General features: G+C 41.0%; 1 protein-coding gene across 7 annotated transcripts in view; it reads right to left on the minus strand.

Moving 5' to 3' along the window:
* Nucleotides 1-27568, minus strand: part of LOC147354473 (zinc finger protein 610-like) — a 58268-nt gene that overhangs the window by 7273 nt on the left and 23427 nt on the right. For 3 of the 7 annotated variants that reach the window (XM_086354199.1, XM_086354198.1, XM_086354200.1), the window contains one exon: nucleotides 17955-21926. The exons of 1 other annotated variant lie outside the window; for it this stretch is intronic. In XM_086354199.1, coding sequence (XP_086210325.1) covers nucleotides 19594-21926 — 2333 coding nt within the window. In that variant the 3' untranslated portion in view covers nucleotides 17955-19593. Of the gene's footprint in view, nucleotides 1-17954; nucleotides 21927-27114; nucleotides 27232-27568 lie in introns of those variants that run through there. 3 more of the 7 variants (XM_086354197.1, XM_086354195.1, XM_086354202.1) reach the window with 2 other exon arrangements.

Raw genomic sequence — 27568 nt, forward strand, 5'->3', positions numbered from 1 at the left:
AGATGGGAGTCTTTAATCAGAAGAATCTAAAGGGGTAAACAAACTTGCTAGAGTGGGGGAACCTGAGCTCCCCCTCCCCGCTCAGAGACTGGGGCAGTTAGAAGGGGACCAGCTGATGGAGAAGGATACAGAGGGGCTGGGAGGGGTGTAAGGCTACAACAGGACAAAGAATGGAGAGAGAAATGCAGTAGGGGACACTATTGGTGCTGTGGGCTGACTAAAGAGAGTCGACTTAAAAAGTGAAGATTTGATCAACCAAAATATAATGTGACATTGTAATATGGGTGATCATCCTCACAAATCGCGTGGTTCTTTTTGCAGTTGTAACTTCTCTTTAGACAGTTTTAAGTTACCTTTATTTACCTCACGGTAGGCAGAGAGGAGGATCCAGGAGCCAACTTGGATGGTGCTAAGCCTGGGGTTGGTTGGCAAGGGCCCCTGCAAAGGCTGAACAATCTCACGATTTGTCCCCTATCTTATCTATGGTGCTGCAAGCCTGGCATTCACAGGAAACAGTCAGACATTCACACTCAGGGCAGTTTCCATGTAGGTTAGAAGCAAGGTCAGAAGAATGCACTGCTTTGTCTTGAAGCCTAAACAAGACTATTTATTTAATTTCGCTAACAACCTGGTGGCTCCATGGTAAGAATCTGCTTAGTAATGCAGGAGACATGGGTTCAATTCTTATTCTGGGAAGATCTCACATGTCACAGAGAATAAGTTGATGAACCACAGATACTGAGCTTGTATGGTAGAACCACTCAAGCCCATGTGCCTAGGGCCTGTGCTTCACAACAAAAGAAGCCACCACAATGAGTGACCGTGCTCCCCCCAACTAGAGAGTAGCCCTTTCTCATCTCAAATAGACAAAAGTCCACACAGCACAAAAGACCCAGTACAGGCCAAAAAAAAAAAAAAAAGTCCTTGCCTTCATCTCTGTGGGTGCTACAGCACCACTGGAGGGTACTGTACATTTCACATGTCAAAGAACAGAGCCATAAATTAGGGAGACGAAAAATATCCTGTGAGAGTTCACAAACATTAAACATCTGTTTTCTCACAGAACTCTCCCAGTTGGAGAGTTTCCCAAACACCATGAACGGTGTGGCTTCCTCTCTGTCCTTGTGACAGTTGACCTGTGATTGTACTGTGGATACTTTCCCACTCATCTGGATGTTTGCTATTAACATCTCATTCTCCACAATCCAGGGGTCTTCTTTATTGTGCCACAAGAATGGAGATAACGTTCAAATCAGAAACAGAAATTCCTACTCAGAAGTAATGCCACATACTGTGGCTTCTTCCAGAATCTAACCTGTCTCTCTTTTTTTTAATAAACATATCTGTCATTTTTAATACATTGGTGTATTAATTTCTTCTGGATCAGGTGAGTGTTCATTGCTGCTTGGTCTTTTCCCCAAGTTCAGCAAGTAGGGGCTACGCTCCAGTTGCAGTGCTCGTTCTCCTCACTTGCTGCGGCTTCTCCTGGGTGCATGGGCTTCAGTAGTTGCAGCTTCCAGGCTCTAGAGTGCTGGCTCGTAGTTGAGGCACAGAGGCGTAGCTGCTCTGTGATGTGTGGATCTTCCCAGACCAAGGATCCAACCCATGTCTCCTGCATTGGCAGGTGTAGAATCCAGCTCTTTTGTCAGCCAAGGAGTGAGGACATTATAAACCAACAGAAAAATACTTCTCAAATGAATTTATGATCTGCCTCCTTCTCAATGCACAGGGAACAGTATAATATACAGTACAACATGCAGCAGGTATCTAGTTCCTATCTAAGAACTACTGAACCAAGAACACAGGGCTAGAAAACAGGCAACTGGATATTTCAAAGTTTGAAATCAGCTTTATAAACACTCGAGCTGTGGAGAAACTCCTTGTATATCACACATTGGGCAGGTTACCTGAAGGAAAGACAAGTTTAACCTTCTGATGCCAATCAGGAAGCTTTACATGTATGAGTCAGCAATGTTTTGAGCTTAGTTAACAAAAACAGGGGATCTCTAAAGGTAAAGAGGGAACATGCAGAGGTACCCCAGGGCAGATCCCCATGCTGGAGGGAAATGATCCTCACCCACAGACAGCAGGTTCCTGAGGGTCTCCACCATCATATCCTTGTACAAAGACCTCTGGGCAGGGTCAAGGCATTCCCACTCCTCAGGAGTGAAATCTATGAACACATCCTTGAAGCTCAACTGTGCCTGAAATGAAAACACATTTCACCAATGGGCCCTGATGATGATTCTTAGTTTCACACAAAATGAGAAGAGGTGAGAGGGGTAAAGCTCAATTCAGTTGAAGTAATATTCTGATAGATCCATTAAAAGCTGCTTGAAGCCAACTGTTGCTCTCTAATATAATTTATAATTTCCTCTTTTTTCCTAAGATTATGATATCCTGCAATCAACATGAATTTGTCATGTATGTGGACAATACATGAAAAATACACAAATTAAAACCAGCACTGGGTTGTTACGCAGAAGTGTTACATTCAACACAGTGAGTGACATAGTGTCACTATCTAGACGAGTTACAGCAAGACTGGTGTCTTCAGAGATGACAAAGTCCACAGTGACTTTAAAAGAACACACATTGTGATGATGACAACATCATCACACTGACGACAGGTGTTTCAGCACATTCTACACTCTAAGCATTACTCTAAAGACTTCACACGGATGAACTTGTCATCAACATAACAGCATGTTAGAGAAAGATCTGTGTCCACCTTACTGGGGAGAAAACTCTGTCACTCTAAGAAATCGCTCAGATCAAAACCTCTCCATGGCAACCCACACAATGTCAGTAATCTTACTACAATTTACATCATTCGTGTGATGATGTAGAAAGAACTTAACGCCATGAAATACACTTAAGATACAACTGAAACTGCTACAAAGCATACACCATTATTTATGAGATGGTGTTTTTGTAATAAAACCATGGAGTTACATATCCATGCATTCATGCATGCATGTGTAAACACACAATTGATTGAAACAAAAAGAGTTGTCTTTATTTTTTTTTTCATTCTATCAAAATTTATTCTGCATCAGCTTTGAGCCTCAAACTTGAAATACAGCAGTAAACATGATGGAGCTTACAATCTAGCAGCCAGCCAGCCAATATCATCATCTAGCAGCCAGCCAGACAATTTCATCCACAATTTTAATGTTACTACTGAAATAAGTGCTCTGACACAGGCCTGGTGCTAGGACAAGATAAAACAGAAAATCTTAATCTACACTGAGAAATCAGACAAGGTCTCTGTGGGGAAGAAACACGTAGGTTTGGTAAGGCGGGAAATGGAAGAGTGTTGCAAGCAGAGAGAACAGCCTGAGTGCCGGCTCTGAGGCAGGAAGATATTTACTGAACAGAAAATCAGCCAGTATGACTGGCACACAGCAAATGTATATGGGGTGATGCCAGGCAGAGGCTAATTTATGCAAAATCTATGGATTTAGGACTTGATTCCAAAAGCTACAGGAAGTCACTGAAGAATCAGCAAGAGGAAAGTTAGACGCTTAGATCTGTTTTTCAGAGCTCAATCTGCTGTGGGCAGAAGTTGTTGTTTACCTGCTTACTCATGCCAGACTCTTTGCAACCCCCCTGATGGCAGCCCTGCCAGCTGCTCTATCCATGGAATTCTCCAGGCAAGAATATTGGAGTGGGTTCCCATTTTCTTCTTTCATTTTACTTCTTCATTCAGTAACTATGTCAACATTCTATTTCTTTTTCAAAGCATATTTATTTTGCTTATGTTGGGTCTTCGTTGCTGTGAGTGGGCTTTCTCTAGTTACAGCTCCAGTGCAGGGGCTTCTCATTGCAGTGGCTTCTCTTGTTTCAGAGCACACACTCTAGAGTGTGGGGGCTCCCAGGCTCTATAGCACAGGCTCAGTAGTTGTGGCCCATGGGCTTAGTTGCTCTGAGGCATCTTCCTGGACCTGGGATGGAACCCGTGCACCCTACATTGGCAGGCACATTCTTAGTCACTGTATTACCAGGAATGCCTCAACAATATCTTACTCTAGTTCAAAAAAAATAAAAAGTAACACAAGCAGAAAATAACATACAGAAGATTTCTTCCAATCTTTATAAAATACCTGTATTTAAAAATATGTGGCCCTCCCTACAGGTAAGTGGTAAAGAATCCACTGGACAATACAAGAAGTGTGGGTTGTTGCCTGGTCTGAGATCCCACATGCTGAGGGGCAACTAAGCCCGTGAGTCTCAATTCCTGAGCCAGAGATCTAGAGCCCAGGAAGTGAAACGACTGAAGCCAGCGGGCTCTAGAGCCTGGGCTGCAAGACAAGAGAAGCCACCACAATGAGAAGTGTGTGCACTGTACCAGAGAGTGGCCACCACTCGTCAGAACTAGGGAAAAGACACTGAAGCAATAAAGATACAGTGTAGGAAATAAATATATTTTAAAAATCATAATGTGATTTTTATCATTAATTTTAGGTATATTTAATTTTAATATTAACAAAATCCAAAATTTATTATTTTATTTCATTAGGAAAATACTGAATCAAGATTAGAAAAGTTGGAGAATTCCCTCATGGTCCAGTGGTTAAGATCCCTCACTTCCACTGCAGGGTTTCAGGTTCGATCCCTACTCAGCAAACTAAGACCCTGGAGAATGCATCATGTGGTCAAAAAAGAAAGAAAAAAATCTTAGTAAGCCTGATTTCACAGTTTAAATTAGATGGTGTAATGAAACACTCCCTAGCCCTGACATCTCTTTCTGAACGTTCCATTCCATTCCCAAACACTTAAGTTTTCAAGGAGGTGCTCATTTAGTTTTAAATGTACTATAAAAAGTGAGAACTGATTTGCACTCATTGGCCTCTTTTGCAGATTTTACTGTGTCCTGTATGTGTTAATACCTGAGGTCCACGTACAGCTTCTTTACCCTGGTTGACAGAGAGCAGACAGCACATCCAGATGGGCCCTAAACAGTCCCTGCTGCCCAACAGCACTGAGACCCCATCTCCAACTCGTGTGTGAAAAGCCCTGCCCAGGATGGTGCTCAGGGGAGCCTCGTCACAAGCTTCGCATCACCGGGTCATGGGGAGACGGGATCTAAGTGGAGACGACAGGCCCTGAAGGAAGGCCCCAGGTGAGTGTGCGTGTACAGGAGTCAGACAGGATACTCGAGAGTCAGACACGATTAGCGATCCTGAGAAGGGCATTTATAATTCTTTATAATTTAAAGAAGCAAGACTTAATAATTCTTACCCAACTGATTCAGCACTCTTCTGGATCTAGCCCCCACCATCACCTGCACACTAGCGGTTTCCACTCCATTTGGCTGATCTGTTTCCCTACTTCTTTCTATGTCTCCCTTTCTCTGCTCTCCTGCTGTGCCCGTCCTCCTCTCTACTTCTTCCCCGCATCCCATTCCGCCTCTTTTTGCCAACTGTTTGCCTTCAAGTTGCTTTCTCTCCAACCTCCCTGGTGATCCTCAATCTCCTTGTATTTCTGCTTTTCTTCTTCCATCTCTGCCTTCCCTCCCTCGCAACTCTCTGGCACTCCCAAATGGCTATGCTTCCTTTCAGCTCGCTCTTTTTCTCAGTTCCTTCAGTCACTGCTGCTGCTGCTGCTAAGTTGCTTCAGTTGTGTCCAGTTCTGTGTGACCCCATAGACGGCAGCCCACTAGGCTCCTCTGTCCCTGGGATTCTCCAGGCAAGAATACTGGAGTGGGTTGCCATTGTCATCTCCAAACCAAGTGTGTGAGCCTCCAACAAAAATAATGATGACTGGACTTCAAGCAGTTGATCAAGTGTATAAGCTCAATATGTGATCAGTGATTATAATAATGTTACTTTAGATATGGGAGTAATTTCCACTTCCAGATGTTCAAGCTGGATTTAGAAAAGGCAGAGGAACCAGAGATCAAATGGCCAACATCTGCTGGATCATCAAAAAAGCAAGCATTCCAGAAAACATCTACTGCTGCTTTATTGACTACGCCAAAGCCTTTGACTGTGTGGATCACAACAGACTGTGGAAAATTCATAAAGAGATGGGAATACCAGACCACCTGACCTGCCACCTGAGAAATCTGTATGCAGGTCAAGAAGCAAGTTAGAACCAGACATGGAACAACAGACTGGTTCCAAATAGGGAAAGGAGTACATCAAGGCTGTGTATTGTCACCCTACTTATTTAACTTATATGCAGAGTACATCATGCCAAATGCCGGGTTGGATGAAGCACCAGCTGGAATTAAGATTGCTGGGAGAAATATCAATAACCTCACATATGCAGATGACACCAGCCTTATGGTAGAAAGTGAAGAAGAACTAAAGAGCCTCTTGATGAAAGTGAAAGAGGAGAGTGAAAAGGCTGGCTTAAAACTCAAAGTTCAGAAAACGAAGATCATGTCATCCGGTCCCATCACTCTTCATGGGAAATAGATGGGGAAACAATGGAAATGGTGACAAACTTTACTTTTTTGGGCTCCAAAATCACTGCAGATGGTGACTGCAGCCATGAAATTAAGACGCTTGCTCCTTGGAAGCAAACTTATGACCAACCTAGACAGCATATTAAAAAGCAGAGACATTACTTTGCCAACAAAGGCCCGTCTAGTCAAAGCTTTGGCTTTTCAGTAGTCATGTATGGATGTGAGAGTTGAACTATAAAAAAAGCTGAGAGACAAAGAATTGAACTGTGGTGTTGGAGGAGACTCTTGAGAGTCCTTTGGACTGCAAGAAGATCCAACCAGTCTATCCTAAAGGAAATCAGTCCTGAATATTCATTGGGAGGACTGATGCTAAAGCTGAAACTCCAATACCTCGGCCACCTGATGCAAAGCATTGCCTCATTGGAAAAGACCCTGATGCTGGGAATGACTGAAGGCGGGAGGAGAAGGGGACAACAGAGGATGAAATGGTTGGATGGCACCACCAACTCGATGGACATGATTTTGAATAAGCTCCGGGAGTTTGTGATGGACAGGGAAGCCTGGAGTACTGCAGTCCATGGGGTGGCAAAGAGTCGGACATGACTGAGCGACTGAACTGACTAACTGAACAAACATACAAAGAAGATTTAGCAGCAACTTGACATGATTTCTTTTAGACCAAAGAAAAGGAGGGAACACGTCCCAGCTCAATGTATGAGGCCAGTATTACCGTGAGACAATATGAGACAAAGCTTTCAGAAGAAAAGAAAAGATAAAGATAACTACCAACTAAATCCCACATGAAGAAGCAAACATTGTTAACAAAATATTAGCAATAGAAATCAGCAAGATACAAAAATAATTGTATGCCGTGATCCAATGGGGGTATAGAATGAGGGATAGAAGGCTATCTCGAATTTCAATCAATGTCATCCAGACTGTTGACAGACAAAAGAAGGAAAATCAAACTGTCTTGTCAATTGATTCAGAAACTGCATTTAACAAAAGTAAACAACCATTTATAATATAAACTTCAGAAAACAAAGAAGAGTGGGAACCTCCCTCAACTCAAGAAAGAACACCTGCAAAAACTTACAGCAAACACCATACTCAATGGTGGAAGACTGGATGCTTTTCCCCAGAGATTAGGAAGCAGACCAATATGTCCATTCTCAACACTGCTATTGACATTGTTTTAGACATTCTAGCCAGTAAATTAAGGGAGTAAAGTAAATAAAAGCTCTAAGGACTTCCCTGGTTGTCCAACCAGTGGATAAGACTCTGTGCTCCCAATGCAGAGGGTCTGGTTTTGATCACTCGTCGGGGAACTAGATTCCACATGCCACAACTAAGACTTCACATGCTGCAAGGAAAAGATGCTACAAGGAAGACTGAAGATCTCAGGTGCCACAACCGAAGTCCAACATTGCCAAATTAATAAATACAAATCAATGTTTTAACAAAAAGTGATAACAGCTATATGTAGAGAAAAGGATGTTAAAATTGTACACCCATCAGGAGAAGACAGTCTGGCTGTGGTAGGCTGAATAATGCACTCCCCCCTGCTCCAATACTGTCCACATCCTCTTATCTAGAACATGTTGAGTACTACTTTAAATGTCCAAGGGCAGTCTGCAAATGTGATCTAGTTATAATCTGCACACAGGAGATTAGATTGGATGAACAGGTAAATGAAATATCATTCCAAATGTCCTTCTAAGAAAAATACAGATGGAGATAGATTCATCTTGAATCCGGTGATGTCATGGAAGGTAAAGAGATTTTAAGATACCTTGGGACTCCCCTGGTGGTCCAGTGGCTAAGACTCCAGACTCCCAACATAGGGGACCCTGGTTCAATCCCTGGTCAGGGAACTAGATATATGACACAATTAAGAGCTTGAATGCTACAACTAAAGATCCCACGTGCTTAAAACAAGAACTGGTCAAAAAAATAAATATTAAAAAAAATTTTTTAATGCCACCTTGCTGCCTTCAAATGTAGAGTAAGAAAACAATGAGTCGAAGGAAGAAAATAACATGTAGAAACAGGAAAGGCAAGGAAAAGTATTCTGACCTGGAGAATCCAGATGCACCACAGGGCTGTGGGTTCATTTTACAATTCTGGCGTCCAGAACTGCAAGAGAACAAATTTGTTGTTTTAATCCACTCAGTTGGTGGTGATTTGTTACATCAATAGGAAATTTAATGAAATGGAATATGTGAAAGGCAAAAGGATTTACAGGAATTTCTAGTAAACATATTAGGTGTCAGGATACAAGAAAAACATACAAAACACTACTGCAATTTTACACATTAGCAGTATATCTGTAATTTTTGAGTACCTCTTTCCTTTTTTTTTTTTTAATATATTTGTGTTGGGTATTATCTGCAGCACAGACTCTCTAGTTGCAGGACTCAAGCTTAGTTACTCTGCATGTGAGATCATAGTTTCCTGACCAGAGATAGAACTTATGTCCCCTGCATTGCAAGGTGGATTCTTAACCACTGGACCAAAAGAAGTCCTGTCTTTCCATTGTTAATTGACATAACCTCTCATATAGTTGTGATTATGGTAACTTTCTAATAGTTTCTCTTTTCAGTTCAGTTCAGTTGCTCAGTCACATCCGACACTTGGAGACCCCATGAACCGCAGCACAGGCCTCTGTGTCTATCACCAACTCCCAGAGTCCACCTAAACCCATGTCCATTGAGTCGGTGATGCCATCCAACCATCTCATCCTCTGTTGTCCCCTTGTCCTCCTGCCCTCAATCTTTCCCAGCATCAGGGTCTTTTGCAATAAGTCAGTTCTTCGCATCAGGTGGCCAAAGTATAGGAGTTTCAGATTCAGCATCAGGCAGTCCAATGAACACCCAGGACTAATCTCCTTTAGGATGGACTGGTTGGATCTCCTTGCAATCCAAGGGACTCTCAAGAGTCTTCTTTAACACCACAGTTCAAAAGCATCAATTTTTTAGCGCTCAGCTTTCTTTTTTTTCAGCTTTCTTTATAGTCCTACTCTCACATCCATACATAACCACTGGAAAAACCATAGGCTTGACTAGACATAGACCTTTGTTGACAAAGTAATGTGTGCTTTTTAATATGCTGTCTAGGTTGGTCATAACTTTCCTGCCAAGGAGTAAGCATTTTTTAATTTCATGGCTGCAATCACAAGCTGCAGTGATTTTGGAGCCCAGAAAAATAAAGCCAGCCACTATTTCCAGTTTCCCCATGAAGTGATGGGACCGGATGCCATGATCTTCATTTTCTGAATGTTGAGCTTTAAGCCAACTTTTTCACTCTGCTCTTTCACTTTCATCAAGAGGCTTTTTAGTTCCTCTTCACTTTCTGCCATAAGGGTGGTGTCATCTGCATATCTGAGGTTATTGATATTTCTCCCAGCAATCTTGATTACAGCTTGTGCTTCCTCCAGCCCAGCATTTCTCATGATGTACTCTGCATATAAGTTAAATAAGCAGGGTGACAATATACAGCCTTGACGTACTCCTTTTCCTATTTGGAACCAGTCTGTTGTTCCATGTCCAGATCTCACTGTTGCTTCTTGACCTGCATACAGGTTTCTCAAGAGGCAGGCCAGGTGGTCTGGTATTCCCATCCCTTTTAGAATTTTCCACAGTTTATTGTGATCCACACAGTCAAAGGCTTTGGGATAGTCAATAAAACAGAAATAGATGTTTTTCTATTTCTCCCTTCACAGGCTAAACACTTTTATCACTTACTGGATCTGAAAATGCCACACACCAGTGTACCACTAATTGAGAATTCAGCTTGTTTTTTGTGGCCTTTAACAAGCCCGACTGAGAGGAGCTACTCTATATCGAAGGTTGGGGTGCCAGCTGAGAGGAGCTACCCCATGTCCAAGGTCAGGGGTGGCGGCTGAGAGGAGCTATCCCATGTCCAAGGTCAGGGGTGGCAGCTGAGAAGAGCTACCCCACATCCAAGATCAGGGGTGGCAGCTGAGAAGAGCTATCCCACATCCAAGGTCAGGGGTGGCAGCTGAGAGGAGCTACCCCATGTCCAAGGTCAGGGGCAGTGGCTGAGAGGAGCTACCCCACGTCCAAAGTAAGGAGCAGTGGCTGTGCCTTGCTGGAGCAGCTGTGAAGAGATACCACACGTCCAAGGTAAGAGAAACCCAAGTAAGACAATAGGCACTAAGAGAGGGCATCAGAGGAAAGACAGACTGAAACCACAATCACAGACAACTAGCCAATGTTATCACACGGACCACAGCCTTGTTTAACTCAATGAAACTAAGCCATGCTCTGTGGGGCCACCCAAGACGAATGGGTCATGGTGGAGAGGTCTGACAGAATGTGGTCCACTGGAGAAGGGAATGGCAAACCACTTCAGTATTCTTGCCTTGTGAACCCCATGAATCGTATGAAAAGGCAAAAAGATAGGACACTGAGAGATGAACTCCCCAGGTTGGTAGGTGCCCAATATGCTACTGGAGATCAGTGGAGAAATAACTCCAGAAAGAACGAAGGGATGGAGCCAAAGAAAAAACAACACCCAGTTGTGGATGGGACTGGTGATAGAAGCAAGGTTCAATGCTGTAAAGAGCAATATTGCATAGGAAGCTGGAATGTTAGGTTCATGAATCAAGGCCAATTGGAAGTGGTCAAACAAGAGATGGCAAGAGTGAACGTCGACATTCAAGGAATCAGCAAACTAAGATGGATTGTAATGGGTTAATTTAAGTCAGATGACCATTATATCTATTACTGTGGGCAGGAATCCCTTAGAAGAAATGGAGTAGCCATCATAGTCCACAAGAGTCCAAAATGCAGTACTTGCATGCTATCTCAAAAACGACAGAATGATCTCTGTTCGTTTCCAAGGCAAACCATTTAATATCATGGTAATCCAAGTCTATGCCCCAAGAGTAACGCTGAAGAAGCTGGAGTTGAACAGGTCTATGAAGACCTACAAGACCTTCTAGAACTAACACCCAAAAAAGATGTCCTTTTCATTTTAGGGGACTGGAATGCAAAAGTAGGAAGTCAAGAAACACCTGGAGTAAGAGGCAAATTTGGCCTTGGAGTACAGAATGAAGCAGGGCAAAGGCTAATAGAGTTCTGCCAAGAGTTTCTCTTTTAGTCCTCCATTAAAATGATATGATTTCTAATAGAAAATAAATTATTGTTACTCTATAGTGTTTCATCTCTTACTCATGTTTATCTTCTAAACCTCAGAAACCACAATCTTGTCCAATTATGTCAGTTCAGTTCAGTACGTCAGTCAAGTCCGACTCTTTGCGACCCCATGAATTTCAGCACACCAGGCCTCCCTGTCCATCACCAACTCCCGGAGTTCACTCAAACTCACGTCCATCGAGTCGGTGATGCCATCCATCCATCTCATCCTTTGTCGTCCCCTTCTCCTCCTGCCCCTAGTCCCTCCCAGCACCAGAGTCTTTTCAAATGAGATAACTCTTTGCATGAGGTGGCCAAAGTATTGGAGTTTCAGCTTCAGCATCAGTCCTTCCAATGAACACCCAGGACTGATCTCCTTTAGGATGGACTGGTTGGATCTCCTTGCAGTCCAAGGGACTCTCAAGAGTCTTCTCCAACACAATTCAAAAGCATTCTATTTCCAGTTTACAATATTGTAAAGTTTAAAAATTAAATAAAATTAAAAAAAAAACAAAAACCAAAAGCATTAATTCTTTGGCGCTCAGCTTTCTTTATAACCCAACTCTCATATCCATACACAACTACTGGAAAAACCATAGCACCTTAGCATACACACATGGTGCGTATAAAAGTTACATTTTCACTAAAACAGTCTAAATACATGATTGAGATGTTTATTCCTGTCCTTTTCTTCTGGGAGGCGGCCCAAAGGACACAGATATTTATTGGGTTGGCCAGTTTTGTTCAGGTTTTTCTGTTAAGTTCTTCCAAAAGATGTTTGTAAATACACTGAGGTCATCCTAACTGACCAGCAGCATTTGATTTTTGTGGGCACAGAGCTGGGAGATGGCCCTACTCTCTCAGAATTACTATATGCACAGAGTCCACCTGCACTTGGTCTGCTGCCTGAGGTGCCACCGCAGGGAGCCTCCCCTCAGCTGTTCCCCCAGAAATACAACTGGGACAAAGTGACTTGTCCCACGCTTTGTGCCTGCCTGCACCTCGGCCCTGTCAACTGCAACAAGAATTATTGTAGCCATGCCAACAACCTGGGCCTCAGTTTAGCAACACGGTGACAAGTTCTTTGAGGCGAGACAACGTGAATTCAAGCTCCCATTCAGTCACTTCCTGGGATGGGGTGATTTTTGTTCCATTCAAGTTCCTTCATCTGGGGAACGAGAAAGAACATGAGTACATATTTTGGAGTTCAAATTCAAAAAGATAGCATGCGTAAAGCATTAAAAAAAGGACTCGCACACTGTGATATAAAAGTGAATTTGAGTCCAATTTAACATCAGTTATTAAGGAAAGTATTTTCGGTTGGGAGCCAAGAACACATCTCAGTTTCTCTGCAAGATCTTCGGGCTCTGAATGTGAACACAACACTGAGAAACGGCAGGATGACTTGCAGGCATTTGGCACTGGAGACTAGTTTCCTATCACAAAATACAGTTGGAATCCACAGTCATTCCCTTCACTGTGTGCTTGTGCAACTCTACTCACTTGACTTTCAAGCACCTGATCACTGCCAACTCCCAAATTAAACATTTCATTTCACCATTTTGCCATTTCAGTTTTTTCATGGAAGTGAACCCTACCCCTAAAGAAACACAGCTTCTTCATGTTTATGCTGCACCTACTTTGTACACATCATGGCATTTATGAGTATATTCAGGTCACAAAAGTTTGAAAACAACCCACTGATTCATATATGCCTTGGTGTAAAGACGACAGACAGCTTCTGGGAGCACCTGTTATTTACCAGGCGGGATGCTGACCAACCCATGAATCAATCAATAAGGCCATAGAGATCGATAACATTTACTTCTGAAGACCAGCGGGCCCTGACTGCAGGAGCTCCACAGGAACGGGGAAAACAGAGACTTCACTCTTAACAGGTGCAGACGAAGCCTCACCCATCCTGAGACGAAGCTGAGATGAAGGGCAAAACACAATCGTTTGCTAGGATCCTGGATGGTGAGACCTGCGTGCTGGTCTTGAAGGATCTCTGGAGGGTGGGGGGTGGGCTGTGGCTCACTGTGGGGACACAGATCCTGAGGGCAGAACTATCAGAGAGCACTCATCTGTGTGAGGTCTCCATCTTGGCCTGACACTGGATCCACTCAGAACCTGTAGGCTACAGCAATGAGGCCGCTAAGGCCAAAGGATGAAAGGGCCAGGATGCAGCCCTAACCATCAGCAGACAGGCTGTCCAAATGCTTCCTGTACACATGCCTTTCGATGTAACTCTAACCACAAAGGGTCAAGACCCAGTTCTAACCATCACTGTGAAGGCACAAGCCTCCAGACCAGCCTCACCCAGCAGGGTTGTTGGTAAGCTGCTCAGCCGTGTCCGACTCTTTGCGACCCCTTGGACTGCAGCAAGGAAGGCTTCCCTGTCTTTCACCATCTCCTGGAGTTTGCTCAAACTCATATCCATTGAATCGGTGATGTCATCCAACCCTCTAGTCCTCTGTCGCCCCCTTTTCCTCCTGTCCTCAATCTTGCCCAGCATCAGGGTCTTTTCCAATGAGTTGGCTCTTCACATCAGGGGGCAGACACCAAAAGCAAGAAAAGTAGAGTCCCACAGCTTGCAAACCGAGTCCACAAATACCTGTGGGACACCACCCTGTGATCAGATGTCCTCTGGCCCTTGGATCAGGATAAGGGTGCCTGGGATATCTCCTGCAGAGGGCCACTTCTCCAAGGTCAAGAAACGTACCTACGCTACCAGATAGATAAAAATACAAATAGTAATTTACACAAAACGAGGTGACAGAGGAATATGATTCAGAGGGAGGAAAAAGACGAAACCCCAGAAGAACTAAGTAACAGGGAGATAGACAATCTACCTGAAAGACTTCAGAGTAATTGTAGTAAACATGATCAAAGAACTTGGGAGAAGAATGCATGACCTGAGAACTGAGAAGTATTTAACGAAGACTTAGAAAATATAACAACCAACCAAACAGAACGGAGGAATATAGTAAGTGAAATTTAAAAAAAAAAAAACAAAGAAGAAACTAAAATGAATCACAAGAGGCTAAATGAGGCAGAAAACACATCAGTGAGCCAGAAGGAAGAGTACTGAAAATCACCACTACTGAACAGAATAAAAAAGACCAAAAGGAGATTTTAAGAGACCTCTGGACAATAAGCCACTAATATTTGTCCTGTAGGAGTCCCAGAAGAAGACAGGAAAGACCTTCGGAGGAGAAAACAGCTGAAACCACACTAATCTGGGAAAGGAAACAGTCACCCAAGTCTAAGAAACACCAAGAGCCCATATCTAAATAAAAACTTCATAGTAAGGAGAAGCCAAAAATCTGTAACAGATACGTAATCAAAATACACATGAAAATACCCTCAACATTCTGAGACTGTCCACTGTGTCACGCTCCTTGGAGCCCACCCACTTACCAGGTTGAATTCTGCCCAATGCATGAATCATTCAATAAAGCTAATGAGGGACTTCTCCAATGGTTCAGTGGTTAAGAATCCGCCTGTCAATGCAGAGCATCAGGTTCCATCCTGGGTCTGAGAAGATCCCACATGCCACAGGACAATTAACAGTGTGTGCTGCATCTGCTGAGTCCATGCTTTAGAGCCTGTGAGATGCAATTACTGAGCCCTCGCATCTAGAGGCTGTGCTCCCCAACAAGAAAAGCCAACACACACAGCAACTAGACAAACCTTGCATGCAGCAACAAAGACCCAGCACAGCCAAAAATAAAAATAAAGCAGATAAGACCTTTAAGTTCATTTGATGCAGTTTTTGTACAGTAATGGAAGTCGGTCTAGAATGCACTGCTGTGCTATTTGGATTAGTCATATGAATGTCCTGGCATAGAGTGTTGAGAGAGTAACGTTAGTTACAAATTATGACTATGTAACCCCCAAATGTTATGTTGTTTGATTCCATGGTGACAAGAAATTGTTCTAGACTATTTAAACCTGAGAGCCGAATGGTGCCTTCTTAGCTGCTGTTATAAGTACTGCAGTGAGAGAAAACTGTGTTGATAGAATAAACACCATTCATCCAGGGTTGTGACACAAGGGTTTCTATTTTATTCATGGAAACAGGAAACCTTGATACATTCAGAATGTAGTTCTTTGAATACAATAGTAGCAAATGGTAATGATAGCTGTTAAATGTGATTCATTCACATACACATAATATCCTGGTTCAGATCAAACTGATGCTTAAAATAATTGCTCTGTGTCAGGGGACGTTCAACTTTAAGGGATCCAATATGTTGCATTTTCTTCTTTAGTGTGCTGTTTCTCAAGGAGTCTGTATTCCTTACCAGTTCCTGGAAAATACGAACGAGCAGAGCTGCACACAGTTCTCAGGACTGAGATCATGAGAAAGGGCACCTGCTTGGATTCCTTTCAGTGACTCCCTTCAGTGACCTTTTACTTAAAGGTAATTAATCAGTTATGCCCCTCTTCCTCAGTATATGGAATGCTTTCTGGCCCTTTGAAGATTGTTATTTGCTTGGCTTTGTTTTTGCTCAGTTTTTTTACTGCCTAAAGCTGCCTTGTATGAAGATACATAAACATGCGTTTCTGCAAATAAAGCACCCTTGTTTCGAGATGTGGGTCCCCTGCTTCCTTCTTCTCGTCCACTCCAGTCCCTGGGTCCCAGTCTACAAAGACTGTGACAAGTGGCGCCCGAACAGGGACCTGGTTAACGCCCCTGGCAAGCGGCTGGAGTCGACTGTTAGGACCTACGGAGGTCGGTAAGTGCGTGGTTATATGACAAACGGCTGGAAAGCCCCACCACTTTTCTACTTTACTTCATCATTTATTTAAGGTTCAAGGACTTTGGTTTTGCATCAGTGGATAGAGGCTTGTCTCCAAACAGTGGTTAAATATAATCCCTGGTTCCCTGATGAAGGCAGTTTCCATTTAGAAATTTTGAGCCGGGTTAAAGAACATGTTGAACAAGCCACAAGATGGGGAGAAAATATTCGAATAAATTTCTGGCTCTTGTGGGCCTACGTTTAAGCTGTGATCTTGCTATTTCAAGGCCATTCTAGCCCCCCTGATATTCGTCAACAAGCAGAATGCTCATTATACGAATATAAATTAGATTATAAGAATTTACAGAAGGCCCAATTACAGCAACATAAAATGTTTCAAAACTTTCCCACCATCCCTGCTCTGTCTGTCCTGCGTGCTCCTCCCCTATCTCTTGTAATGGGCACAAAACCAAAGGTCCCCTCAATTAGAGGACAAAATTAATCTGATGATGATTCTTCTGATGCTCTCTTTGACACTAAAGCCATCAATACTTTTTTTGCTGACAAGAAGCCCCTAACACACACTCATATTTATGAAAACAGACGATCCACTCATTGTTCTTCACGACGAAGCCTTTCTGATTTACTGGCTTTGAAATCGGACTCTCTGAGGCCAATGATCTTCTTGCCTTTCTTGTGTTGAGAAATGTTTACGCTGAAGGGCAACTAATACTGCAATATGAACGCACTGATTTTTCTCACATGCAACAGATGAAAAAAGCTGTAACTGTGTACGGCCCTCATTCACCTTTTAGTAAAGAACTTCTAAATGCATGATTGAAAGTGAAAGTGAAGTCGCTCAGGCAAGTCCGACTATTTGCCACCCCATGGACTGTAGCCTACCAGGCTCCTCTGTCCATGGCACATTCCAGGCAATAGTACTGGAGTGGATTGCTATTTCCTTCTCCAGGGGATGTTTCCGACCCAGGGATCAAACCCGGGTCTCCCGCATTGTAGACAGACACTTTGATATTTTCAATAAAATCATTACTCAGCCATTAAAAATGAAATTCCATCAGTTGCAACAAAATGGATAGTACTGTAAGTAAGTCACTGAAGGGAGTCACTGAAGGGAATCCAAGCAGGTGCCCTTTCCCATGTTCTAAGTTCTGAGAACTGTGTGCAGCTCTGCTCGTTCCTGTTTTCAAGGAACTGATAAGGAACAGAGTCTCTGAGAAACGGCACACAAAGGAAGAAAATGCAATATATTGGATCCCTTAAAGTTGAACGTCCTCTGACAATTCCCCCTTTTTTATTTTTTCATAATTGGGGGTGACTGTAGATACTTTTTGTGAAAAAGGCCGGGACCAATTGAGTTTGTTTAGTTTGTACAGTTTTAGTTGAAAGGCACTGGTATACTACAAATGTAATCACCAGGATAATTATCAGTGTTACAGCTCTAGATCCATTACTATGTGTAATGCTTTGAAACCATCCTGGAGGGTCTAGCCCAGATAATTGATCAGCTAGCTGGTCAGCTAAGGTTTCCAAATTGTTGGAAGAGAGTAGACTCTTAGAGAAGGTTTCAAAGATTTCCTTTTCTAATAATTGTACATTTAAGGAAGCATTATCACGTATGTTTTACAAGTGAAATTTTATTTGTTCCCAATACTAGGCACTATAGTTGAACCGAACAGGGGTAATACAAAATTGAGTAGAATTCCAGTCACATTTTAGTATAACTTGTTTTTGTAAACCTATTAATTGATCTCTGACCCATTGGATGGCTGTTTTTATTTCCTGTATTTCATCTTGAACTTCCTCATTTACCTGAGCCTGAGTGGTCCACACAGTATGAGCATCTTTGGTCCAGTTTTGAATACAGTTGTGTGTTTGAATTGAGGTTTGTAAAGCAATACCTGCAACAGCGGCAGTAGTGCAAATGGCTATTAATCCCAAAATGCCAAGAATTAACTATCCATTGAATCATTTAGATCATCAAAGTAATTGAGTATGTAGCTGGGAGGCAAGTCCTGCCATGGGACCCTCTTCCCAGTGTTGTTAAAGATTTACTGGCAACCATAGATTATGGCAAGACTGAAGAATCAAAAGGGATTCATTTTTCAAAGAAACTAAGGAATTAAGACAAGTATACAATTTAAAGTCTTATTAAACTGCAAGTTCCCTATAGCTATAAAAAAAGGAAGGGGACCACAAGCTTGTATGAAATATGAATGATTATAACAAAAGGAATAGTTATGTTTTATAACTATTATAATGTTTTCTATTATAATATGTTTTATATTATTATATGTTTTATGTTTTATAATAGGCTGGACTATGTACGGAAGGGCTTCCCAATCATACTGACCATGATGAGTCATGTCCTAGTTTTACATTATTTTCCGCCCTCCCTGTTGCTAATTCACACACACTGTTGAATCTCGTAATTCAGGCTGTATGTGTTTCCAGGAAACACGGTGTGAATGAATCATATTTAATAAAGTTGGCCCCTTCATTTCACTGATTCCTTCCCAGAGACCATCAGGAAATGCATGTAGCAAATGCGTTTGATCAATGTATTACCAAAGCCAAGCTCTTAGAGCTCACCACACAACAGGCCAATAAACTGAGAGACTACTTGTTGGGCAAGGAATAGTGACTTTATTCAGAAAGCCAGGAGACCAAAAAGATGGTGGACTACTGTCCCAAAGAATAATCTCTGAGGAGTTAGAATTCAGGTTTATTTTACACAAAAAGATCTCTATAGTTTCTTTTCAAATATGGACTTACTGCAGTTGCTCAGTACCTGAACTAAAGTAATCAGAGAATACATATAGTGAGAAAGGTAAAGGATTTGCCACAACCACTCAGTCTGGGAAGTATGGCTCCACTATGTTCCTATCTTGTGACTTTTGGGTAAGATCCTTGCCACACACATTACATTGCTGTGTGTTTTCTCCAGGATAAATACTCTGATACTACTGGAGAGATGTTGAGCTGTGAGGATAGGGTTTTTTTGTTTGTTTGTTTTTTGTTTTTACACTTGTGAAATTGGTGAGGAATCTTTCTGGAATGAATTCATGTTCTAGAGACCTAATAAATACATATATATCTGGCTTCTATCCAGTATGAATTTTCTCATGAAGCCTAAGAGGTTGTCACATTCATATTTGTATGGTTTTTCAGTAGTATGAATTCTCTGACCAATAGTAGGGTGTGAATTTTGAACTTTGAAGATTTCTACCATATACCACGTTCACATACGTTTCTCTCATGTATGGATTTTCTGATGTTTAGTCAGTGCTGAGACCTGAGTAAAGGATTTTCCACACTCAAAACATTTGAAAGGTTTCTCTATATGTATTCTGCGATGACTTGTAAGGTGTGAATTCCGACTGAAGAACTTGCCACACTCATCACATTTGAAAGGTCTCTCTCCAGTATGAATTCTCCAGTGAAGTCGAAGATGTGGTTTCTGACTGAAGACTTTTCCACACTCAACACATTTGTAAGGTTTCTCACCAGTATGAACTGTCTGATGCCTTAAAAGGATTGCCTTTACACAAAAGGCCTTGCCACATTCATCACATTTGTAAGGTTTCTCTCCAGTATGAATTGTCTGATGCCTTAAAAGGATTAACTTTGCACGAAAGGCCTTGCCACACTCATCACATTTGTAAGGTTTCTCTCCACTATGAACTGTCTGATGCCTTAAAAGGACTGCCTTTACACAAAAGGCCTTGCCACACTCATCACATTTGTAAGGTTTCTCTCCAGTATGAACTGTCTGATGACTTAAAAGCATTGACTTTACACGGAAGGCCTTGCCACACTCATCACATTTGTAAGGCTTCTCTCCAGTATGAACTGTCTGATGCCTGAAAAGTATTGCCTTTACACGAAAGGCCTTGCCACACTCATTACATTTGTAAGGTTTCTCTCCAGTATGAACTGTCTGATGACTTAAAAGCATTGACTTTACACGAAAGGCCTTGCCACACTCATCACATTTGTAAGGTTTCTCTCCAGTATGAACTGTCTGATGCCTTAAAAGGGTTGACTTTACACGAAAGGCCTTGCCACACTCATCACATTTGTAAGGTTTCTCTCCAGTATGAACTGTCTGATGCCTTAAAAGGATTGACTTTACACGAAAGGCCTTGCCACACTCATTACATTTGTAAGGTTTCTCTGCAGTATGTAATCTCTTATGACTTATGAACTGTGAAGGTTGACCAAAGTGCTTGCCACACTCATTACATTTGTAAGGTTTCGCTCCAGAATGAACGCTCTGATGACCAGCAAGCTGTTCACTTCGGTTGAAGACTTTGTCACATATATCACATTTAAATAATTTTTGTCCTGTATGAATTTTCTGATGTCTCCTGAGATTTGAGCTGTGAGTAAAGGCCTTGCCACACTCTTCACATTTGTAAGGTTTCTCTCCAGTATGAACTGTCTGATGAATTAAAAGGATTGACTTTACACGAAAGGCCTTGTCACACTCATCACATTTGTAAGGTTTCGCTCCAGAATGAACACTCTGATGACCAGCAAGGTGTTCACTTCGGCTGAAGACTTTGTCACATATATCACATTTAAATAATTTCTGTCCTGTATGAATTTTCTGATGTCTCCTGAGATTTGAGCTGTGAGTAAAGGCCTTGCCACACTCATCACATTTGTAAGGTTTCTCTCCAGTATGAACTGTCTGATGCCTTAAAAGGATTGACTTTACACGAAAGGCCTTGCCACACTCATCACATTTGTAAGGTTTCTCTCCAGAATGAACACTCTGATGACCAGCAAGCTGTTCACTTCGGCTGAACACTTTGTCACATATATCACATTTAAATAATTTCTGTCCTGTATGAATTTTCTGATGTCTCCTGAGGTTTGAGCTGTGAGTAAAGGTCTTGCCACACTCATCACATTTGTAAGGTTTCTCTCCAGTATGAACTGTCTGATGACTTAAAAGGATTGACTTTACACGAAAGGCCTTGCCACACTCATCACATTTGTAAGGTTTCTCTCCAGTATGAACTGTCTGATGACTTAAAAGGATTGACTTTACACGAAAGGCCTTGCCACACTCATCACATTTGTAAGGTTTTTCCCTGTGTGCTTTGAGGTCTTGCGTTACTACTGAAGGATTCATAAAGTCATTCCCATATACATTAGAAACACTGGTTTGGGCACATGGAGGAATTCTTTGAAGTGGTGAAAATGAGAAACTGTTGTTGACAGACCTCTCAACTTTATTATATTCAGAAATTATCCCGCCAGTTTGAAATATCTGCAGTTTATCCTGAGACTTAAATCCAAGCCTCCTTCCAAAGGACTTGATTCCTGCATCCTTTCCATCATGTGAATCTATTCCATCAGGCACATTTCCATTAAGGCTTACAGGTGTTCCTTTGTAATTTCTTTTGTCATCTCTCCCCTGACACTCAAAGTCACACGTATTTTCCTGACTTCCCCAAAGATGAAAATGTTTGATTTCACAGCTTTCAGGTCTTCCCAGCATCAATGTTTGGAATGTTTCTCGTTTATCACTGTTCGCTTTGGGTTGTAAATGCTTGATCACATGTGTAGGAGAGATATCTACAAGGTAAAAAGAACCACAGGTATCATGTTCACAGTAATTCAAAAATAAATCTTTCATGTTGAATATATATTACACCAAAAGTAATACTTACACCAAGTTGTGAAACACCACAATGATGACCTTAAGTTTTTAGAAACACTAAAGGAATAGAATTCTTAACTTAAGAAAGCATGATAACATAAATTCACCGTTAAGGTAGCCTAGTTTTAAAAACCATATGTGAAACACACTCACGTTGGACAATCTTAGGCCAACTCTCGAAACACAGTATTTTTCTACCAGGACCCCTAGGAACGTATCAAACAACACTTGTCTCAAAATGAAAAGAAAAATATTACACTATCATTGTATTTTGCATACTTACTGTACATAAATAAATTCTAAACACTGTATTATATATTGTAACAGCAAAGAATCCAAAACCAAGCTTACCTAATTAATAATTAACTATTCATAATTGGTTGTTTACAATTGAAAACAAGTGAGAAAATGAAGAATATGACTAAAACAATTCTTTGGAAATAGCAGTTTTCTAAATCTGCTATAGAACTACGTACCCAAAAAGAAAAGGCATTTTACAATGTTAACAAGTATTATGTGTCAGCTGTATTGCAGAATACACGTTAAAAGACCATTATCTGTACATGACATATACATTAAGACATAAAATATTCACCAGTTTCCTAACAGTCAATAACCAAAGCAATCCCTACCTATGTTGTTGTTCAGTCGCTCAGTCGAATTTGATTCTTTGCAACCCCATGGACTGTAGCCCACCGGACTTCTCCGTCCATGGGATTTCCCAGGCAAGAATAATGGAGTGGGTTGCCATTTCCTTCTCCATGGGATCTTCCTAACTCTGGGATCAAACCTGAATCTTCTGCATTAGCAGGTGAATTCTTCACCACTGAGCCACCAAGGAAGGCTTTTCTCTAGCCATGCACTATTTTTAATTACCTGGTTTAATGGCACCAAAATATAATAAACAAAAAGTGAGTGCTTTGTGTATTTATTGACTAGGGTCAGACACAATATTGCTGAAAAATGTTGCAAGTGAAAAGCATACAAGATATAATGTAGTTGAGGATTGACAGAAAACAAAATTCTGTAAAGCAATAATCCTTCAATTAAAAAATTAATAAAATTTTAAAGAGATGTAATGTAGATAAAGTCATATCATAAAGAACATGACAGAATATAGATACTACCTTTTTTAAACAAAAGTAAATTTTGAGTATTTACTATAAAACATGCACTACTGTAAGCCAACTGACAGCACTAATTTGCTTTAAAAGGCTTGAGGTACATTAACATGTTTTTCTCTAATCAGAGCAGGAGATGCACCAAATGGCACACAAAGTGGTAAGAGCAGCAGGATATGAATCTGAACCTACAGACTGAGAAAACTTATTTGTAAACATGACCACCCACTGAATGAATAGATTAGAAAATATTAAAAAAGACTACAAGGAACTTAGAAAGAAAATATCAAGGAAGATACAAGACAGAAGTAGTCTGTTTAACTATTATTCAACCATCCCATCTCGAAATGGGTTGTGAGTCATCATCACTTAGGTCATGTCCTGAGAAACTTGTTCAATAAATGGCCAGAGATCTTTACAGTGAGAGTATGTAAAAGGTGGAGGGATGTGGTAGGTGAGAACAGTGTTTCCATCCATATCAAGGTACTATGTGAGGAATGGTCAGGACTAAGAAAGGGCCTGTGTGGAGCATAGGGTACATAGGTTTATGTCAGATATCAGCTTGTGACTGCATGTCTTTGTGAAGGTAACTGAGAGCGCAAATGACCTTAAAAGAAAAGAACTGGTTCAGCAAGTTTATGGGCATTATACTATGGGTATGGGACAGAAACAAGAGAGATTTTAAAAAGTGACTGTGATACATGGAGAAAGTAGGATAATACCTGTTATACTATTTACAATGTAATGTATCCAACCATGAATTTTGTAAGTTACAATGGAATGCTAATATTCAAGAAAAACATAAACAATATTCCAGGATATTGTGTAAGAATCTTATCTGCAGAAATCAGAAGGAAAATCCAGGAAAAGGCTATCTAAACCTGGGTTCCTCTGCCAAATATGATTAACCTCTCTTTTGGACATTTATTTCATTTCTTCTTCCACACACGTTCATCTCAAGATCGAGGAGTATCAAAGAAAAGGAGGGATTGAAACTGACTCTGGAGGACCTTCCCAGTTACAAAAGCCTTCCGGAGGCATCCAACTTCTTTTTGTAGAAAAAGGCTTCATTCTCCTAGACCTTCCCTGAGTTCAAAAGAGCAGATTCAAACAGTTACTAATACATAAAAGGATCATACCATGTTCAAGCGGGATTTATTGCAGGGATGCAAGATTTCACAATAGCCGTAAGTTAATCAGTGTGATATACCACATTAACAGTTGAAGACTAAAAACCATATGATCATCAATAGATGCAGAAAAGGTTCTGACAAAATTCAAATGCCATTTATGATAAAAAACCCTTCAGAAAGTCAGCACAGATGGACCCTACCTCAGCATAATTAAGACTGTATATGTCAAACACACAGCTAAGATCATACTCAACAAGGAAAAACTGAAAGCATTCCCTTTACCAACATGAATAAGACAAGAATGTTCACTATTGCCACTTTTACTGGACATATTTCTGGAAGTCCTAACCACAATAATCAGAAAAGAAAAAGAAATAAAAAGGAATTCAAGTTAAAAAAATAAGAAAGAAGTAAAACTGTCACTATGATGCTACACACAGAAAATCCCCAAGATGCCACAGATGACTACTAGACCTCATCAACGAACAGAGTAAACTTGCTGGATAAGAAATATATAGAAAACTGCTGCACTCTATACACTAACAATGATATATCAGAAAGTGAAATTAATGAAACAATCCCTTTTACCATCTCAGAGAAAAGAATAAAACTCTAAGGAATAAACCTACCTAAAAAGTCATAAGAACTGTACTCATAAAACTATAAGATGCTGATGACTGATACCAAAGATGACACAAACAGATGGAAACATATACCATGTTCTTAGATCAAAAGAAGTAACACTGTCAAAATGACCATACTATCCAAGGTAATCGACATATTCAATGCAACCCTTATGAAATTAACAATGACATATTTCATAAAACAAAGAAAACCTTAATTTGTACCAAAATACAAAAGACTCTGATATCTAAAACGATCTTGAGAAGGAAGAACAGAGCTGGAGGAATCATGTTCCCTGAGTTCAGACTATACGACAAACTGACAGTCATCAACGTGAAAGTGAAGTCGCTCAGTTGTGTCTGACTCTTTGCGACCCCATGGACTGTAGCCTACCAGGTTGTTCTGTCCATGGGATTTTCCAGGCAAGAATACTGAAGTGGGTTGCCATTTCCTTCTCCAGGAGATCTTCCTGACCCAGGGATTGAACCTGGGTCTCCTGCATTGTAGGCAGATGCTTTACCGTCTGAGCCAGCAGGGAAGTGGTATAATAATGGCACAAAACAGAAACACAGATCGGTAGAACAGGATAGAAAACCCAGAAATAAACCAATTTACTTATAGTCAATTATTCTATAACAAAGGAGGAAAGAAAACAGAATGAAGAAGTCTCTTTAATAAGTGATGCTGGGATAAATGGATAGTTACATGAAAAAGAATGAAATTACAACATTCTCTAACACCACATACAAAAATAAACTCAAAATGCATTAAACATCTAAATGCAAGACCAGATACTATAAAATTCATAGTGGAAAACAAATGCAAAACACTGACATAAATGTCAGCAAAATTTTTTTGGATCTTAGAGTCATGGTAATAAAAGCAAAATCAAACAAATGAGACCTAATTAAATTTAAAACCTTTTTCCAAAGCAAAGGAAACCAAGCAAAGAACAAAAACAGAACTGTTGGACTAGGAGACTATACATGCAAATGTTGCTACCTATTAGGGATTTATTTCCAAAATATACAAACACTTCATACAGCTTAATATCAAAACAAACAACAACCCAATCAAAAACTGGGCAGAAGATCAAAACAGGTATTTCTCCAAAGGAGACAAACAGATGGCCAACAGTCACCTGAAAAGATGTTTGACGTCTCTACTTATGAGAGAAATGCAAATCAAAACCACAAAAATGTATCACCTCACACTGGTGAGAATGACCACCATCAAACAGTCTACAAACAATAAAGGCTTGAGAGGGTATGGAGAAAAGAGAACCCTCCTACACTGTTGGAAGGAACATAAATTGGTACTGCCACTTTGGAGACTAGCATGGAGGTTCCATAAAGAACTAAAAATAGAGCTATCACATGAACCAGCAATTCCAATCCTGGGCATATATCCAGAAAGGATGAAAACTAATTCAAAATGACACATGCACCCCAATGTTGTTAGCAGCGTTATTTATACCCGGCAAAACATGGCAGCAACCTAAATGTTCACTGACAGACAAAGGGATAAAGAATATGTGGTACATATATACAAGGGAATATTGTGAAGTGAAAGTAGCTCAGCCGTGTCCAACTCTTTAAGGCCCCATGGCCTGCAGCCTGCCAGACTCCCCTGTCCATGAAATTCTCCAGGAAAGAACACTGGAGTGCATTGCCACCTCCACTGCATAAAACACAATGAAGTAATGCCTTTTGCAGCAATATAGACAGACTTAGGGATTATTCTAAGTGAAATCAGACAGAGAAAGACAAATATCATAGGATATTATATGTTGAACTGAAACAAATGATACAAATGAACTTATTCACAAAATAAACTCACCAGCATAAAAAACAAACTTATGGTTACCAAAGGGGATAGTGCAGGATGGTGGTGGGGGCAGGAAAGGGAGAGATAAATTGGAGTCTGAATATATACAAACTAAAATATATATAAAACAGATATACAACAAGAACCTATGATATAGCTCAGGGAACTATATTAAGTATCTTGTAAACTGCTGTATACCTGCTTGAAACACAACATTGTAAATTAAGTATACCTAAAAAGTGGAGAAGGCAATGGCAACCCACTCCAGTATTCTCGCCTGGAGAAACCCAGGGACAGATGAGCCTGGTGGGCTGCCATCTATGGGGTCGCACAGAGTCGGACACAGCTGAAGCGACTTGGCATGCATGCATGCATTGGAGAAGGAAATGGAAACCCACTCCAGTGTTCTTGCCTGGAGAATCCCAGGGACAGAGGAGCCTGGTGGGCTGCCGTCTGAGGGGTCCTACAGAGTCGGACACAACTGACGCGACTTAGCAGCAGCAGCAGCAGCATACCTAAAACGAATGGTTAAAACAAAAACAAAACCACCTCTTGTGGAGATGTTCAAACGATGTTCACAAGGATGTAAAAACTACTAAATGGGGGAAGCAGTCTATGAAACAAGACATGTTGACAAAACTGAATACCCACCAGAAGAAGAATTTACTTGGAACATTATCTTACACTATAAACAAAAATGAACTCAAAATGGTTCAAAGACCTAAACCTAAGTCCCAAATGTATAAAACTCCTAGAGGTAAACGTGCAGGAAATGTTTCTGGAAATTGGACCCACAAATGATTTACCAGATAGAACACCAAAAGCACAGGCCACAAAATAAAACTATTATTA

This window comes from Bos grunniens, chromosome 18 (genome assembly GCF_055505025.1).
Source record: "Bos grunniens cultivar Pamir isolate PY7600 chromosome 18, Bosgru_T2T1.0, whole genome shotgun sequence".
Classification (NCBI taxonomy): domain Eukaryota; kingdom Metazoa; phylum Chordata; class Mammalia; order Artiodactyla; family Bovidae; genus Bos; species Bos grunniens.